General features: G+C 39.0%; 1 protein-coding gene across 1 annotated transcript in view; it reads right to left on the bottom strand.

Annotated features, from left to right (window-relative positions):
* The window catches only part of LOC104586917 (DNA polymerase epsilon catalytic subunit A-like), an 89118-nt gene that overhangs the window by 5988 nt on the left and 63143 nt on the right, over positions 1-19987 (bottom strand). The window contains exons 43-47 of the mRNA XM_010244310.2: positions 9836-9996; positions 9688-9754; positions 9456-9602; positions 9040-9210; positions 8735-8947 (exon numbers count right to left, since the gene is read on the bottom strand). Of these exons, the coding sequence (XP_010242612.1) occupies positions 8735-8947; positions 9040-9210; positions 9456-9602; positions 9688-9754; positions 9836-9996 (759 nt within the window). The remainder of the gene's footprint in view (positions 1-8734; positions 8948-9039; positions 9211-9455; positions 9603-9687; positions 9755-9835; positions 9997-19987) is intronic.

Here is a 19987-nt window from a genome sequence, read left to right as displayed (position 1 = left end):
AACTAGCCAAAAGTCAGATTTTTATATTATAAAATTTTTATCGCCTAGGCGACTAGGTGCCCCAGTGTCGCCCAGAATCGCCTAGACACCTTGAAAACTATGGTAGATAGTTTCTACAATCATGTGACTGCAATAAACTTAGATAGGACAAACTGCTTGAAGTGGGCTCAGTCCATACGCATCTGTGTAGTAGAGAGAAAATAGGTATCTTAAAGGTAGTACTAAGAAACCAGAGACTAATACTTCCTACGAGAAGTGGATGTAGGAAAATTACATGGTGATTGGGATGGCTTGTAAATTCAATGCAAACTCACACTAGTAAGCATTATTTGTGGAATGGATTCAGCCAAGGAAGTATGGGATTGTGTGGTTGAGACATGTTCTTAGAAGAAGAATGTTGATAGGGCATACAAATTGAAAAATGACGTCAATAAATTGAAACATGGGGAGAAGCCTCTGGCATTGATGAGGCCAAAAAAAAGAAAGAAATAAATGTGAATGTATGCTGTTTTGCATGTTTTTGTAGTAGGATCCCAAATTGTTGTTTTTGGTCAAGGGCCGTTGGGTTTTGGTCTCTTGGGTCTTTTTGTAACAAAAGTTATCTTTTGGGGGGTTGGTTTGAAGTTAGTTTTGTTCTCAAGTTATTTGTGGAAGAAAAACATTCTAGGGGTTTATGTGTAAAGATTTTAGCTAACTTGTCAAGTAAGCTAGTGAGTCTTATAAAGGAGAAGGGGGCTGTTTCTATGGGGGTCTTTTTGGTTCTTTCTCTCTTGTTTGAGCTGTAGTTCAGCCCCAACTAGGGTTTTAAGGAGTTGACCCATTTTGGCACCTTCCAATCCCTCTATCGCTGTGTGTCCAAGCGGAAGGCCATCTTGCTGCCATCGTTACTATAGTGGAACTGTTCCAAGAGGAGTTTTGTTGTTTTCAAGTTGGTGTTTCTTGTGCTTATTGTTGTATACTTGAGGTACTGCATGTAATTTGTTTTATGTCCACATCAAGTGGTACCAAAGCAAGTTCTTTCTTTGGGTTTGCTTCAAAGTTCATCTCCTTGTTGTGTTTTGCTGTATTGTTATAGCTACAAGGGGTGGACTTGGTAGGGGTGGTAAAAGACCACAACATGTCACTGTAGAGGTTTTCTAAAAGGCTATAAGAGGGCTGCAAGAGCAGATTGAACATCTTGCTCAACTTGTAGCTCAAAATGCTACTAGGGATGGTGACATAGAAAGTGATTTGGGGCTAGGAAGAAGAAGACAAGCTCCTAGAGTTGATGAACAGCCTGCTGACGTTATTAGTGAAGATATTGAGCAACCTGAGGGTGATCAGCATGTAAGGAATAATAACCAGTGGTGAGAAGACCGAATAGTGCAAGCTTTACAGTCCAATCAAGGGCATAGTGTTCAACTTCATATTAACGAGTTTGATGGTAAGTTGGAACCTGAAGAGTTTCTAGATTGATTGGACAGCATTGAAAACTATTTTGATTGAAAAGAAATGAATGAAGAAAGAAAAGTGAAGCTTGTAACAGCAAAGATACGTGGGACGGGCTTCGATTGGTGGAAAAATTACCAAAGGGACAGAGAAAGAAAGGGGAGAAGAAAAGTTCGTTCTTGGGAAAGAATGAAAGAAAGCTGAAATCACAATTCTTACCACCAGATTATGAGCAAACTCTTAACCAAAGGGTACCGAATTTGAGGCAATAGGAAAAGAGTGTAAAAGAGTACACAAAAGAGTTTAATAGATTAACTCTTCGGAGTAATATGATAGAAACTGAACAGCAAAAAGTTAGTAGATATATCAATGGTTTGAGGTTGCCAATACAAGATCAAGTCAACCTACATTGCCCATATAAGGTAAAGGATGCATATCAACTAGCTCCAAAGGTTGAAGCTCAACTGAGTCGGAGTTCGGGGTGAAAACTAAGTGCTGTCCAAGGTACATCTTCATCAATAGGTTTAAGCGTTGGGGTTGGTAAGGGTCGTGCGATTAACCAAACACGATTTACAATCCAAGGGACCTCAAACGCAACAAAGAGTAGTCAAGGGCAGCCTATTATTAGATGTTTCAGGTGTATAGAATTGGGGCATCGTTCAAATGAATGTCCTAAGAGAAGGATTGAAGGGCAAACACATCTCGTTGATTTAGTCATTGATGAACAACAAGATGATATAGGTCATGTTGAGGATGGACAAGTGGCTGAAACTAATGCTTTACAAGAAGAAAACTTGGATGGGGACATTGAGGGTGAAGCTCTAGTGATATGGCACTCCATGGTTGCAACTCAAGAACCACTACCAGGGGATTGGTTGAGAAAAAATATCTTTAAAACACATTCTACAACTGGTGGGAAGTTGTGTAACCTGATTATTGATAGCGAGAGTAGTGAGAATCTTGTTTCTCAAGAGATGGTGGATAAGTTGCAGCTCAAGACTATTCAACACCCGACCATATCGCATTTTGTGGTTCAACAAAGGAAATGAGGTAAGAGTTTCTTCTAAATACTTAGTTAATTTTTCTATTAATAATACATTTGAAGAACCGGTATGGTGTGATGTTGTCCCAATGGATGCATGCCATATTCTTTTGGGACACCTATGGCAATATGACCGTAAAACCATTCATTATGGGGACAATACATACAGCTTGTGAAAGACAATAAGAAGATGACTCTTAAACCAATGCAATTTGATTCATTTCCAAAGAAGGAAACTAAGCCAACCACTACTCTCTTCACCTTAGATAAATTGGCTCAAGAATGTGGCAATTTGGATGTTGTTTATGTGCTAGTTGCAAAAGAAGCTAGCAAAGAAACACCTATTCCAGAGATGGTGAAGAAGCTACTTCATGAGTATGCTGATGTAATGCCTGAGGAATTACCCAATGGCCTTCCTCCTCTAAGAGATGTACAACATCATATAGATTTAGTGCCAGGAGCAGCATTGCCTAACTTACCCCACTATATAATGAGCCCTAAGAAACATGAGGAGCTCCAAAGACAAGTAACGGAGTTGTTGAAGAAGGGGCTGATCCATGAGAGCTTAAGTCCATGTGTTGTACCAGCTTTGCTCATACCAAAGAAAGATGGTAGTTCGCGTATGTGTGTTGACAGTCGTGCTATTAACAAGATTACAGTTAATACTCTTACTACCTTTATGAGGTTCATGAGCCAAGTTCTAACACCATTTATGGGGAAGTTTGTGGTTTATTTTGATGACATACTCATCCACAACAAAGATCATGATAGACACTTAGAACACTTGAGAGCAGTCCTACAAGTCTTGAGACAAAATCAGCTATATATAAATTTGAAAAAGTGTAAATTTATGACAGATCGGTTGGTGTTTTGGGGGTATGTTGTTTCAGCCAAGGAGATTGAAGGGGATCAACAAAAAGGTTCAAGCTATTCAAGAGTGGACTGTTTAACTGAAATTCGTAGTTTCCATGGGTTAGCAACATTTTATCACTGATTTATAAAGAATTTCAGCACTATTGTGGCACCCCTTACTGAATGCTTGAAAGTTGGTGAATTTACTTGGACTTCCGCAGCTGAAAAAAGCTTCCAAGAACTAAGATGAGGATGACCAAGGCTTCAATACTAGCTTTACCTGATTTTAACAAGCTCTTTAAAGTTGAATGTGGTGCCTCACATGTTGGGATTGGAGCTGTCCTTACCAAAGAAGGCCATCCAATTGCTTACTTTAGTGAAAAACTCAATGACACTAGGAGGTATGCCACTTATGATGTTTAATTTCATGCCATTGTACAGGGTAGCCGATGCACTTAGTAGAACTGTAGGAGAGTTCCCTTGGTGACCACAATGTCCACTAATGTTGTGAGATTCAGCTCCATCAAAGACCATAATTTTCAAGGCACCTAGGCGACCTTGTCACCTAGGCGACACCTAGGAGATAGATTTTTTTTAAGTAAAACCATATATCCTAGGGTAGTTCCCTAGGTTCCATAACCATCTTTCCTTAACAATTATTCATAATTTTCATAAGAGAAGTACACATTTCATGTTTAAATCTAGAAAATCAACATTTTATGAAAAGAAAAAGAACAAAGGAAAGAAAATTCAAAAAATATAGGGGCTGAACCCCTACTTTTGTTATAGGAAAGAAGAAAAGAAAAAGTGGAAGAAGAAGAAGAAGATATTGAAGAAGAAAATGTGTTGATTAGGCAAAATTTTAAGTTCTTCCCTTGCTTATTGGTTCAGGTTTTGAAATTTTTTAGGGTTTAATCAATAGGGGGAGTATCGTTATAAGTACCGATACACCTCTACCAACACACAGGTGGATCGATACTTTGAACCATGGGTGTTAGCAATGTTTGTGTTGATTAAACCCTAACAAAATAAGAAAATAATAAAAAGAAATTAGTATATAAACACATAAAATGAATATTCTAGTTTAATAATGTCTATTTTATAATTATAATGTCAAAATATATATATATATATATATATATATATATAAAAGTATTTTATAACCTAGTGCATAAAACTGCTTGGCAACTAGGCAAGGCGAGCCTCCAAGGGCGCCTTGTTGCCTCCCTGCCTAGGCGTCGCCTTGACAACTATGTCAAAGACCAATGCCAAGATGACCCTTATTTTGGCCCTATTTGCAGAAGCTATGTAGCAGGTGACAAGGATATTTGAGCCAAGTTTGTGTGGAATGATGGTTACTTATTCATGGGCAATGGGTTGTGTATTCAATCAAGATATTTGAGGGTGTTACTCATTGCTGATTTGCATTGCAAGGGACATTTTGGCCGCAAGAAGACACTTGAAATGGTCTCCAAAAGATACTTTTGGCCGAGACTACAAAAGGTTGTGTTCTACTATGTTGATAGGTGTCACACGTGCCAAACATCTAAGGGGAAGCATCAAAATACAGGTTTGTATCCTCTTTTACCCATACCAGAAGAACCATGGACTGATATTACTATGGATTTTGTGTTGGGGTTGCCAAAAACAGCTAGGGGTAATGACTATTTTTGTTGTGGTTGGTTGTTTCTCTAAAATGGCCCACTTTATTGGTTGCCAAAAGGCTTCTGATGCTTCTCATGTAGCTAACTTATTTTTCAAAGAGGTTGTTCAGTTGCATGGATTGCCAAGATCTATCACATCAGATCATAACACAAGATTCCTTAGCCACTTTTGGAGAACTTTATGGAAGCATATGGGTACTACCCTACAATATAGTAGTACATTTCACCCACAAACAAATGGACAAACTGAAATGGTTAACTGAAGCTTGGGAAACTTGTTGAGGAGTTTACTTGGAGATTACTTAAAGCAATGGGATCTTATCCTACCACAAGCTGAGTTTGCCTTCAATGATTGAATTAATAGATCTACAAGGAAGACTCCTTTTTGAGGTTGAGTGTGGTCGATCACCTAAAGGTGTTGTTGATCTAGCTCCTATAATAGGGTTGCGACGAGTGAGTGATAATGCCGAAACTTTAGCTGAATCCATTCAAGAGAAAAGATGAAAGAAAGCAACCAAAGGTATAAAGAAACTAAGGATAAGAATCATCGGATGAAAGAGTTTCATGAGGGCGATCTAGTCATGGTTTATTTGCGGCCTGAGAGGTTTCCTGCTAGGACTTACCATAAGTTGAAGTAGAAAAAGATTGGTCCATGTCAAGTGCTGAGATGGTTTGGTGACAATGCATATGAAATTGAGCTACCAATTGATTTGTCCATTTCACCCATTTTTAATGTAGCAAACCTCTTTGGTTACCATGGAGATCTAGAACCAGCAACAAAGGATGAGCAAGGACAAGCACAAAGAGCCAGGGGTTCTAATGAGTTTGAACAAGTAGAGGGTGTAGAAGATGTCCAAGTCAGCAACACTCGAAATGGGGCCTATTTTAGGTTCTTGGTCAAGTGGAAAGGGAAACCAACAATTGAGACTCTTGGATTAGTGAAGAGGAGTTTATGAAGCTAGATGGAGACATGTGCAAGGCTGCTAAAATTGCAACTCGCACAAGGTCGAGCTCTTTTTAACCCAACAGGAATGATGAGGCCAAAAAAAAGAAGGAAAAAAAAGAAGAAAAAAGAGAAAACGTGTGAATCTATTCTATTTTGCATGTTTTATTAGGATCCCAAATTGTTGTTTTTGGGTAGATTTGTTGACAATTTGGGTCCAGGGGTATTTTCGTCATTTTATAATTCAGATTCTAGCCAGGGGTATTTGGGTGTACATCTGTTGGGTTTTGGTCTCTTGGGTCTTTTTGTAACAAAAGTTACCTTTTGGGGAGTTGGTTTGATTGAAGTCAATTTTGTTCTTAAGGAATTGTTTGTGAAAGAAAAACATTCTAGGGGTTTATCTGTAAAGATTTTAGCTAGCTTGTCCAGCAAGCCAATGAGCCTTATAAAGGAGAAGGGGATTGTTTCTACGGTGGTCTTTTTGGTTCTTTCTCTCTTGTTTGAGCTGTAGCTCAGCCCCAGCTAAGGTTTTCAAGTATTGGGATATTCGGTTTTGAGGAGCCAACCCATTTTGGCACCTTCTAGCTTGCTACCATTGTTACTGTAGCGAAACTGTTCCAGGAGGAATTTTACTTCAGGTTCAGGTCTGAAATCCCTAAAAATCCAACTTGTTTTATTGTTTTCAACTTGGTGTTTCTTGTGCTTATTGTTGTATACTTGAGGTGCTGCATGTAATTTGTTTTCTATCCACATCAAGCATTATACTACTCCACACTAAAGTCTTTATGGCAGGAGATTTACTTGAAACTGTTGTGTAGGAAAGCACCAAGTATGTAGAAGCATATAGGAAGTTGGTGGAAACAAACAGGGTGTTTGAATTTTAAACAGGACTCAACCCTGAATACAACATTACAAGCAAAACATACCCTCCAACAATAACATTACATTGTCCCAAGCATATCCCTTGGTGAGTAGTGAAGATAGTAGGAGGCAAGTGCATCTCAAAAGTGTTTCTATGGATCAATTTGCTCATTTATGATTTTTGCAAGAAACCCAAGCATACTAGGGATTCTTGCTAGAAATTACATCCCCATCTGATGCCCAAGGAGTAAAAAACTATTGATACAATATGCCTCGAATCGTATTCATATTGGTGCACCCAGATAAACTTGGAAACATCGATACATAGGTTTATTAAAACATTTAAAACATTCCAAGACTCTACTCCAACCCTCTAATGATTATAAAATAAGAAAAAGTACAAAAAAATTAAAAAGAGAGTATCGATCATATCAATATGCACCAATACCCAGTTTTGGGTATCAAGAATATTGATATTCTAACCCTTGCTGATGTTGGTTATGTTAGAAATAACAAGAAAGGGTCCAATGAGGATAGCTCTACTCCTCAGTCAATTGGAAAAGGAAGTTGCATCCAACTCTACAAGCAATTCAACTTCTACCACCTTTGCCCACTGAGATACGGTCCAACACTTCAACAAAGGGTGTTGAAGGCCATGAAGGTAACCAAGCTAATAGGTCTAAACTCTCTAGGGTGACAAGCTTCTAGATTTTTGGGTACCAAGGTCATGAAGGTAGAATTCACTCCTTGATTGGTGATCCCTCTATCAAAAAATTCAATAAAAACTTCCAATAAATTGCCTTTTAGAATATCCCTACTATTTCAATGATTATTTTGTTACATCCTATGTACAAGTAGTTTCATTTCAGGATGGTACTGGACATGTAGATTGAGGTATAAGGGCAGGTTTTTTTCTTATTGTTGGTTCTGAGGTGTTTGGCAAACTTTGTCCAAGTGGTGGGATGGTTTCTTAGGGTTTTTTGTTTTGCATCTACTTTTGGAATGTCCATTTTTTATGGTGCTGCACTGAACAAAATGGAATCGCAAAACAGGATTCATCTAGCCAACCCCATGTAGCTGGGACAAGGTGTAGATTATGATGATAATCTGCTTTTAGGGTATTGATACAAGTATCTAGGTTTCTTATGTATGACTAAGTGGGTATGCTCATAAAAAACTGAGAAACCAAAAAACCGAACCAAACCGAAAAATGCAATTAACCAAACCGTTCGGTTCGGTTTTGGTTTGATATTTTTTGGAAAACTGAAGGACCAGTTCAACTTTCAATTAACCTAGAAAAAAGTAGCAGTTAATTGAATCGACCAGTATATATTTTTATGTATATTAAATGTATTTTTAATATATATCATATATTATATATATAAATATTTGTATATATTTATAACCATTTATTTATAATATATAATTTATTATAAATATATTATATTTAAAGTATTTATAATATATTAATATATTATTAATTATTTATAATATAAAAATATTATAAATATATTTGTATATTTATTTATTATATATAGTATAAATATTAAAAAACTGAAAACCAAAGAACCAAAATGATCAAAAACCAGAACCAATGAACCAGTGGTATTGGTTCAATTTTGATTCGGGGAAATTCAAAAAACCGGTGGTACTAGTTCGGTTTCAGAAAAGAGCCCATGGTTCAGTTATAACTAAGGTGTTTAGGCCTTGTTTAGGATTTGATGTTGATGGTTCCTTTTGTTTCCTTTCCTTCTCCTTACATATTTTATACTTCTCTCTTTTATGTAATTCCATTACCAATCAAAAATAAAAAAGAACAATGCCTCAAACATATCATATAAACTAGAAACAAGTATAATGGCAGTGCTTTAACTGAATTTCATAGAGAAAAAAAGAGAATTGACTCCTTGATATTATCATGAAATATAGAGTTAGATGTATTACCAGAATATCATGCTGAACATTATGATCAAGAGCAAGAGCAGCACAGACATGCTTAATGAACTCCAATGCAGCATCCCCCTTATGTATATCAGAACCAACCACCTGAGGTACTCCATGAGATGCATCATCATTCTCAGATTTGTTCACCCCCCTGAAGTGGAAAACAGTATCACGAACAATCCTAAGAAGCTTGTCCGTAAAGTAAGAGCTGATCTGTAAAACATGGGGAAATAAATATATTGGAGAGCTTGCAGCATTGAGGAACAATGGCAAAGATGTACAAGTCATAGTTAACTTCTTAATACCTGCTCTTTAAGAAATCCTGTCACTTGTGATTCAAAGTTCTCAGCTGCTGCAATGGTGATTGATGGAGTGCACAAGTCACCACCCATCGAAGCAGCACTAATTTCAGCTTGTTTTTGTGCATATTTCCATGGCTTGTACATAAATTCAGAAACAATCAAAACAAAATGATCCTGCCCAGCAGTTCAGAAGATGGTTGAAACAATCAGAACTAGGAGAACTAGATATGGACATCAACTGTTGATATATGTAGTTCACATGAATCAAAGTGTAATCAATGAAACCAAAAAACTGCCAAATACCGTAGCCATGTAACTGCAATTCTCATTTTAGCAATTTGTATCTTGTTTCTATTTGCAAAAAAAAGTACTTAATTAATTAGTAGGAATGATAGCAAACATGTACAATGGTTACCTACCTGAGTCTCCTTTGGTAAATATTCAGCTATATTCCAGCTTGATACAATTTCTACTTGAGATTCTGATTCTATGGCATCATAAGAAGGATGCGAAATATTAACAGAACCTCCAGCAGGGGATCTGGCCTGAATGCCACCGTAGTTATACTGTCATATAAAAGCAAGTTAGATAAATAAAGCATAGATCCTATCAGTATAATTGGAAACAAGCAGAAAGAATTTCAGAACAAACCTGATCCATAAATAGCAGTGAGTGCCAGAAGTGCAGTGGTTCAAATTCAATCCACTCAAAAAGATCTCTGTAAAACAGAATACAAGAATTCTTCACCAAAGGAAAATACAAAGTGAGATATGTGAGGACATCCTTAGATTTCGCTGACCTGGTTTGTAGAGTTTTCAATATACAGTCACAGTAAGCTCTGGCTGCAGACAAGTCTGTCTTTCCTGTGTCTATAATAATCTTTGAGAAGTCCGCAAAGACAATTGTAGCCCCCAATTTCCGAAACTCAGCCAGCAACAATGCAAATACCTTTTGCATGACCTGTCAAAGCTGAGGATTAGCAAAAGAAAAAGAAAAATAACTAGAATGCTTATTCTAATAGGTTAGGCTTAAAAAATAAATGAAATCAGAGAGAGAGAATGCAAGGCCCAAGCAACATCAAATTTATTAGAAACTGTTGAGATATTGAGCCGGACATCTCTCTAGTTGTCCCTTTCTTTACTTTATTATTGTTGGGCTTTAGTTGTTATGGGCCTAAAGCCCCTTTTATTTCTTTTATTGGTTTATTCTAGCAGCTGCCCTACTAGGGGGCATTCTTGTAATCTTCATCTTAGTTTATATTAGTTGCAAAGTTTAGAGATGTTGAAGAGAGAAGAAAAGAAAAAGGAGAAAGAGAAGGAAGTGTAGAAAAGTGCTTGGTGTGGCACTGTTCACACCAAGAGGCTTTTCATTTCTTATTCATAAGCAAAATTACAAAGGTTCCCTTGAATAAGCACTCAAATACAAAATACCACAAAAAGACAGAAATGCCCTCACACTTTTAACACTCCCCCTCAAGCTGAGCATAGATATTTATCATGCCCAATTTGCTCAAATTGTTATTGAGCTTTCATTTGGGAACACTTTTAGTAAGACAATCAGCCAACTGGTCTTCAGACCTCACATAAGGTAAACAAATCTCTCCACTGGCAACTCTTTCTCTAATGAAATGTCGATCAACCTCAATATGCTTTGTACGATCATGTTGAACAGGGTTGTGGGCTATGTTTATGGCAGCTTGATTGTCACAATATAATGTCATTGGAGTATCAAATTGCACTCCCATTTCTGTCAACAAGTTCTTCAACCACAACAATTCTGAGACTCCATGTGCCACAACTAATTGCTTCTTACTTCTCCAAGATACAACATTACCACCCACCAAAGTACAATAGTCAGAAGTAGACCGCCTATCATCAATAGAACCTGCCCAGTCAGCATTAGAATAGGCCTCTACCTTCATATGCCCATGATTAGAATACAATATCCCCTTTCCTGGACATACATTCAAATAGGCAAGTATTCTATTCACTGCTTGCATATGAGATGATCTAGGCTTGTGCATGTATTGGCTGACCACACTCACAGCATATGATATACCTGGGGTCTAGTCAGACACAAGTAGAGAAGGCGACCAACAAGTCTCTAATACACACCTTTGTCAGGAAGAACATCTCTATCATCAACTCCTAGCTTATGATTGGGATCAATTGGAGTTTTAGCTGGTTTACAATCCAATTTTCCTACCTCCTGAAGCAAATCAATGACATATTTCCTCTGAGAAATATAAATGCCCCTCTTTGACCTTGCTACCTCAATCCCTAGGAAATACCGAAGATTTCCGAGATCCTTAATTTCAAACTCAATAGCAAGGAAAGACTTCAGTTCAGCAATCCCAAAGATATCATCCCCTGTGATAACAATAACATCGACATATACTATCAATATAGTTATTTTTCCATTTGCTCTCCTAATAAATAGGGTATGGTCAACTTGTGATTGTGAGAAACCAATTTTTAAGACAACTTTCCTAAATCTGTCAAACCAAGCTTGAGGGGACTGTTTAAGGCCATAAACAGAGTTCTTCAAATGACACACCTTTCCTTCACTCCCAGGGGTGTTCACTCCTGGAGGAAGTTCCATGTAAACTTCTTCCTGAAGGTCTCCATTAAGGAAGGCGTTCTTAACATCCATTTGATACAAGGGCCAAGAGTAGTGGGCAGCAAGAGATATGAAAACTCAGACTGAATTCATCTTGGCTACTGGCACAAATGTTTCCTGGTAATCAATGCCATAAGACTGGGTGTACCCTATTGCCACAAATCGAGCTTTGTACCTTTCAATTGAACCATCAGCTTTATACTTCACTGTGTAAACCCAATTGCATCCAACAGGAATTTTGCCTTCTAGAAGAGAAACAACTTCCCAAGTCCGGTTTTTTTGAGTGCCTCCATTTCTTGGTTCATAGCATCTTTCCAATGAGGGAACTGCACTGCCTCAGTAACATTGTGAGAGATAAAAACATAAGCAGTAGAAGAGATATAGGAACAATAAGAGGGTGACAAAGTATCATAAGAGACAGTTTAAGATAGGATACTTAGCACATGTCTGTCTTGCTTTACAATTGCAATAGGAAGGTTGAGGTCAGAATCTACAAGAGGAGGCTCAACAATAGATTCAACACAGGCATCAGAAATAGGAAGAGGTTCAGAATCCAAATTATCCGAGTCCGAGAGGTCAAATTGTAATGGACATTCAATCTCTGGAGCCATCCTCTTTCTTCGTCTAATGAACCACTGATGCCAAGACCGAGGAATAGGAGGAGGCACGGGAGGAGGACTACTACGACCACAGGGAGGAGGAGAAAAAGGATTGACAGCACCAGTTGCAAGAATTGGCATACAAAAAGGAGTCTGATCTTCACTAACATCCTCCCCCTGAAGAGAAGGACAAGAGACAGAGAAGAAGGGAGTAGACTCAAAGAATGTGACATCTTTGGACACATACATTTTTCCAGAACAAGGGTCATAACAATGATACCCCTTTTGGACTGAAGAATATCCCAAGAAAACACACCCAAAAACCTTGGGAGGAAGATGGAATGTATCCTCATCAGGAAAAAAAAGTTGATAAGGAGACTGGAGGTGTAGAGTCCGCGAGGGAAGTCTGTTAATAAGATATACAATTGATTGAACAGCACCCCCCCAAAACTGAGTTGGAACATGCATCTGGAATAACAAGCCTCTGGCAACTTCAATCACATGTCTGTTTTTCCTCTCTAATACCCCATTTTGTTGGGGAGTATGAGGGCAAGAACTCTAGTGAATCACTCCTTTTTCTTCAAGGAAGGTTTGTAGGTGCTTCTCAAAGTACTCCTTGGAATTGTCCGATCTAATAATCTTAATCTTCTTCTCAAACTGTGTCTCCACCATACTAAAGAAGCCTTTCACAATTGAAGGAACTTCATCTCGGCTCTTCATCAAGTACAACCAAGTATACCTAGAGTAGTCATCAACAAAGAGAATGAAATATTTGTAGCCACCCATACATGGAATGGAATAAGGTCCCCAAACATCAATATGTATTAAATGAAAAGCAACATTACTTCTTTTGTTACTTGCAAAAAAGGTTGTTCTACATTGCTTTGATAGTTAACAAACTTCACATTGTAGACTAGAAGTAGACAAGGACTCAAACAAACTAGGAAACAAAAACTTCAAGGAACCAAAAGACACATGTCCAAGACGATGATGCCACAATTTCAATTGTTCCATCAGCTTCATGTCCACTGCCAATCGTCTTCCCCATACTCAAGTCCTAAAAGATACAATGAGATGGAAAAAAGGTTACAAAGCAATATGAGACTTTGTAAGAGAACTAACAATAAGAGATTTCTATGAAATTTGGAACATGGAGTACAAAGTTCAAAGAAAGGCTATTGGTAAGTTTAACTTCACCCAAACCCGATATTGGGGTCTGGGATCCATCGGCAACGGTAATCATACCTTTCCCTAAAAAAAGTCTATAAGTGGTAAAGTAGGAAGGCATACCAGTCATATGATCACCGGCTCCTGTGTCAATTATCCAAGAGCTAGAGGGTGGGACATGACATCCAAGTGCAGTACCTGATTTTGCAAAGGCACTAGAAGAAGCATTTGAACCAGTAGATGTAGGCAACCTGCTCTTTTCAAGATGGAGTAAGATGCCTCTCAATTTTTCCATCACATCAGAGGTGTCATAGTAGATGCCAGAGCAGGAGGATTTCCTTCAAGCATGTGAGTCTAAGAATCGTGACTTGCAGTAGCAACATGAGCATTTACTTTCTTTCCAGATTTAAACTTCTCAAGTTTCAGGTGGGGGATTTAGTTTCCAGCATCTATCATTGGTATGCTTTGGCTTCTTACAGTATTCACAAAATACCTCTTCATGTTTACCAAAACTCTGCTTAGGTTTTGTGGCCACAAGAGCTGTGTGCTCACTTGCAGACACTTTCATCATAGCATTCTTCCTACTCTCTTCAATCTATACAAGAGAATATATGCTTTGGAGAATGACACAATATCAGCACTAAGGATGTGTTGCCAAGTGAAGTCATAATCAGCATTCAACCCGACAAGAAAATCGAAAACTCGATTTTTTTCAATGTACTTCCTATATTGTTCGGCATCAAGGGGATCTTTCCATTCCAAAGCCTCAAGATGATCAATTTCTTCCCAATTTGATTGTAAGGAGGAGAAATACATGGCCACTGATTTCTCCCCCTATCGCTTGAGAATAAGTTGTAGTCAATCTGTCCCAAATATCTTTAGCTGTTGAAAGGAACATATAGTTACGGGCGATGTGTTGCTGCACAGAGCATACAAGCCATGACATCACCAACAGATTATCCTACTCCCACTTGGAATAGTGTGGATCTTCAGGCTTCGGCTTAGCTTCCTTACTAGTAATAAATCTGAGCATACCTCTTCCACCAATTGTAAGCTTGGCTGATTGAGACCATTCTAGAAAATTTGTCCCATCAAGTTTTATAGTAGTAATCTGTCCTCCGACATTGTCATTGCTTCCTGGGAGAACATAGGTAGGTATGCAGACGTCTTTGTGTGAGTCCATTGATCATAGCCCCTCCAAAAAAAATTTCTCACCAGCACCACAGTCTTCCAACAACAGCTGAACTCCCAAACACCTTTTCCACAAGGTTAGACATGAGTTACAGCAAAATGAACTAGGAAAAATATGTATTGGCAGCAAAATATGGGAGGAAAAAAATTCCCAAAATAAGTTTTAGGACTAAAAAAATTCAGGACTGCTTCCTACAGTCCCAGGGGTTTACAATGGCTCAAACACAAGAGGTTTCAGCAACAACCAATCTACCATACGAGCATGCAAGCCCTAAATTCTAGATCTGGATTTTTTGCCAATTTTCATCCGAAAAATCCAGGAAAAATCCAAAACAACTTCAAACCACCATGAAACTTATACCAAAATTCCCCTAAAATCAGGGCAAATCAACAACCATCAAAGACTCGTGAAGATGCCACCGACTGTACAAACTGCTAACGTCAACCGAAGGCATGCTAACGTCAGCAGATCTGTCTGAGTCACGACCAGTAGCAGAGAGTTTTCTTGATCGTGAGTTGCTCTAATACCAAGTTGCAAAGTTTAGAGATGTTGAAGAGAGAAGAAAAGAAAAATGAGAAAGAGAAGGAAGTGTAAAGAAGTGCTTGGTGTGGCACCGTTCACACCAAGAGGCTTTTCATTTCTTATTCATAAGCAAAATTACAAAGGTGCCCTTGAATAGGCACCCAAATACAAAATAACACAAAAAGACAAAAATGTCCTCACACTTTTTGAAGGGATGAGAGATCCATCATATGGGTGGCCGAACCCTGCAGAAAGATTGGGCGAAATTCCAAAAATTTCTCTCTCCCATGTGGGAATCACATTACCTATTTTAGAAAACTGCATTTTCAATGATCAATCTTGAACTTAAACCAAACTAGATCTAAAACCAAAAGGGAGTGGAGGGTTATACCAGATACGAAGTAATAGTAACCTCCAATGAAGGTGTTCACGCCCAAGGATGAATCCAAAGACTGCTTCCACCGAAGATGACACGGTGCAGGATGAAGTAGAATCAACAGGATGGCTCTTCAGTGAACCCCTGATCTACACATCAGCCACATGGGTTCAACCCAGCCTCTGTTACAAGGCCTGGCCGAATTCACTGTAGGAAACAGTGAACCCCTGAGCCCATCACCATGGGCTCTTAATGGGCCCAACATTTACACTAAATGGTCCCTGGGTCAAGCAACCTTATAAAAACCCAAGGACTGTGGGCAGATGCAAGATTAGCCCATCAGGTATTACCCTCAATGGTCTTACACTTAACCTCTCAGCCCATAATGATCAAACACTGTCCGACAAAAGAGGACCTCTCCCTCGGCTGAAAGAAACAGTGTTGCACTCTCTACTCGCATGGATCCCGGGAATTAAAACCTTTTGCAAACATTTTGAAACTGTAATATATATATGTATATCTCTATATAAATATATTTTGCAAAAACAAATTTCAATGATTGAAATCGGCTACCGGCAGCTTTGGTTTCCATCAGAGATAATGCATCCCTGATCATTCACTTTGTCCGACAAAGGGGATGATTCTGTCACTATGATCACCCACTCAGATGAATCCTCAGACTGTCCCAACATACCCAGGTTTTGACCCCCTCTAAGGATCTCACCGATTGGCATATCAAAGATAGCCCAATCCGACACCTAGTGCAGTATCATAATCGAGTCTAGGGGTCAAGTGTAACATTCCAATTTTGCCCATCAATCTCCAAGGTCCAGGGCAATACTGGAATTCTAGTCCGGTTCAGGGTTTCAAGAAAACCCATATTGCATGTACCTCAGGTCTCACCCTGGCAGCTGAGACAAGCCACCCCAACCAACTTGGCGACACATCAGCATCAGCCTTGGCAAAATAAATCTCACTAGATCTATCCAACAGCTGTGAAGATTCTAAATTAACACGAGTTTCATAAGTGTCCAGTTTAAGGGTATTACACAGAAACACACCATAATATGAATCAAATATGTACTTTATTCATTTACATTAAATGTCATAATGTACATCATTCTAATTGGAGCTAAGGGCATACACTGTCTAACACTTTTAACAATGTTTGATCTAATAAAACAGAGAAAGCAGCTGGGAGACAGCTATGTTCTACTCATCCAAAACTCTCTTTCTTCTTCCTTTCGGTTTCAGATTTATTTTCTACTATTTTTCTCTTGATTAATCACACTCTTTTAAAGCATTGACTGTTGTTAGAGCTAGCCAAATAAGGGTAGATTAGTCATTTTATTTCTGTTAAGTTATGTGCTTATGTGGCAGTTTTAATAGAGACTTCCTGTCCCATACTTAAGTGGGGGCAGTTTAGTCTGTGTACTACTAATTCGAGGCTAATCCATATTAAGGGTCGACTGATAGGGTTTAGTCTATCAAGTTCGACTGTTCTCTTCATCTTCTTCTTCTTTTTCTTCTTATGGTTCAAACTACTGTAGCTACAGAACAAACATGGTAACAGAGCAGGACGTTGCTCTCTAAATCTCCTCACAGATTCGTGACCTGCTCCTTTCTGTTCGTGACCTCATTTTTTTTTCTTCTTTCTGGGCTAAAAAAAAATGGAGAACACAGATTCGACCTAGGTCTGAGAACACCTCAGTCCTTCCTCTGTGCAGAACTTGATTGTTTTTGAAGAAAAAAAAAGACAACTTCAGAAGTGGATGGTCGACTGAAGCTCTCCATCGAAGGTTGGCTACCTCTTTTTTTTTGTGTGCTGTTGGTATTTCTGGGTTGAAAGCCTTCAAAATCTGCGGGGACTGATCAGAACCTAGAGAACTAGGTTGTTTGTAGCCTTGGTTCTTGGAAAAAGGTCCAAGAACAGGCTGTGTTTACAGTGGCCGAATGGTGTAAGGGTATGTTTGACCCTTTTATGTTGGTCTGTAGTTGTTTTGAAGCCTTTGTTGGTCACAAGTGACCTGAATTGAATGACAGGTTACTACAGTGGCAGTAGTTGATGTTTTCTTTGGACTTGAAGTGCCCTCTAAAAAGGTCAGACAGATCTGTACCATGTGTGATAGCTATGGTTGTGTGGTGGTGCTTGTGATGCTCAATCTCTATTGAGCAGCTTCAAGAGGGCTTGTATGCGGTCAGTGAGTTGCTGAATTAATGTCAGTGTGATTCATGATTTTGTGAAATCAGTAGTGGGGTGAACAAGAACAAAAGTTTGTGTACCTATCAACTGTGTTTGGGGACTGCTGTAGTGTCTGGAACATCAAACTCCTGACAGCAGTACTTAGTTGGCGACCGGGAATTCAGATTAGAAGTAGCATTGGAAGAGCATCATGGCAACAACTAGAGATGGTCGTAGTGATCAGAAACCTAGTGTGGTAATTCCCTCTAACTATCTGGGTGTGCAAATGACTTCAATTAAACTTAATGGTGAGAACTATGTACCATGGGCCAAGTCAGTGGAAGTTTTTCTCAAGGCAAAGAAGAAAGTGAAGCATGTGAAGGAAGATAAACCACCTGCTGACTCTTCAGGGTTTGATGACTGGGAATAGGAAGATGCCCAAATCATGACATGGTTATGGAATAGTATGGAACCCAAAATAAGTGCCAACTTTATGTTCTTAGATACAATTAAGAACATATGGGAACATGCCAAGAAGCTTTATTCTGGGCAGGATAATACTACAAGGGTATATCAGCTCTATCAGGAGTATTTCGATCTGTAGCAAGGGAATAAAACCCTAGAAGAGTACTATGCCAATATGAAGAACCTCAGAAATGAACTCAATGTCTATCATCCCCTCCAGATATTAAGGTTTAGCAACAACAGAGGGAACAACTAGATGTCACTAGATTCTTAGTGGGGTTGAAATCAGAATATGAACCAGTTAGAGCCCAAATATTAGGGGGCTCTACTCTTCCTACACTTGAGGAAGTGTTTGCACGACTTCATAGGATTTCTTTGGGACCTATAGAGAATCCCACACAGTCTGACAGATCAACATTTGTGATAGCTAGAGGAGGTGGGCGTGTTACTAAAGGGGAAGGACATGCCTCCCGAGGAGGTCGTGGTGGTTCCGTATTTGGCCGTGGTGGTGGTCGTGACTCAGGGGGAGGCCGTGGTAAAGGAAAAAGTAACTTTACAAGGAAGTGTACCCATTGTGGCAGGGACAGACATTCGGTGAATTTCTGTTATGATCTCCATGGCCCTCCTTCTACATGGGCCAATCATGCAGTAGCTGGTGGGGTTGATGTCAGTGATAACCAACAGGCAGATCTAACTCCTTCCACATCTACATCTGTTTCCGGGAAGGAGATGGTAAGTGTACCGCGTGATGAGTCTGAGAGGTTCCTCCAGACTACTTCACAGCATACTACTGCCACCCTTGCCCACTCAGGTATAGTTTGTCTGTCATCCAAACCCTCTCCCTGGATTATTGACTCTGGAGCCTCTGATCACATGACCGGGACTCCAGGTGTGTTCTCTTCCCTCTCTGAAACATCCACATCTCAAACTGTTACCCTTGCCAACGGTTCCTCTTCTCCCATCTGTGGTGTTGGTAATGCTGACACGACTTCTCTTTCTTTATCATCTGTTCTATATGTCCCTAAGTTTCCATTCAATCTTATGTATGTTAGTAAATTAACCAAGACTCTTAATTGCTCTATTACATTTTTCCCTTTTGTGTTTTTCAGGATCTCAAGACGGGGAAGAAGATTGGTGGGGGGCATGAGGCTGGTGGATTGTATTACCTTGACAGTGGTGGATCGTCAGTTGCACTTCAAACTTCACTCACTCCTCTACAGTGGCATTGTTGATTAGGACATCCATCTCTCAAGGCACTCAAGATACTGGTTCCGTCTTTGAGTCATTTGTTGTCTTTACAGTGTGAGTTGTGTCAGTATGGGAAACATCGTCGTGTTCCCTTCAGTCCTAGAGTTGAAAGTCGTATGTTAAGTCCTTTTGCTTTGGTTCATTTAGATGTTTGGGGCCCGATTAAAATAGTCTTATAATGGTTACAAGTATTTTGTCACTTTTATTGATGATTGTTCAAGGATGACATGGATTTATTTAATGAAAGAAATGAGTGAATTATTTTCCATTTTTCAAAAATTCTATGCTAAAATATGTACACAATTTGGTGTTCCAATCAAAATTCTTCATTCAGATAACGGTCGTTAATACTTTCTTACTTCCTTTCAACAGTATTTAGAACAGCATGGCATCATTCATCAAACTTCATGTGCATCCACTCCTCAACAAAATGGGGTGGTTGAACGAAAGAACCGTCATCTCCTTGAAACTGCTCGATCTATTCTTCATCATGAGTGTTCCTAAATGATTTTGGAGTGATGTTGTACTTACTGCGTGTTTTCTTATTAATCGGATGGCCTCCTTCATTCTTCATGGTCGGT

Source organism: Nelumbo nucifera, chromosome 2 (genome assembly GCF_055504915.1).
Source record: "Nelumbo nucifera cultivar China Antique chromosome 2, China Antique-T2T, whole genome shotgun sequence".
Lineage (NCBI taxonomy): Eukaryota > Viridiplantae > Streptophyta > Magnoliopsida > Proteales > Nelumbonaceae > Nelumbo > Nelumbo nucifera.
The sequence above is the reverse complement of the archived record's forward strand: the minus strand, read 5'-3'. Positions and strand labels throughout refer to the sequence as shown.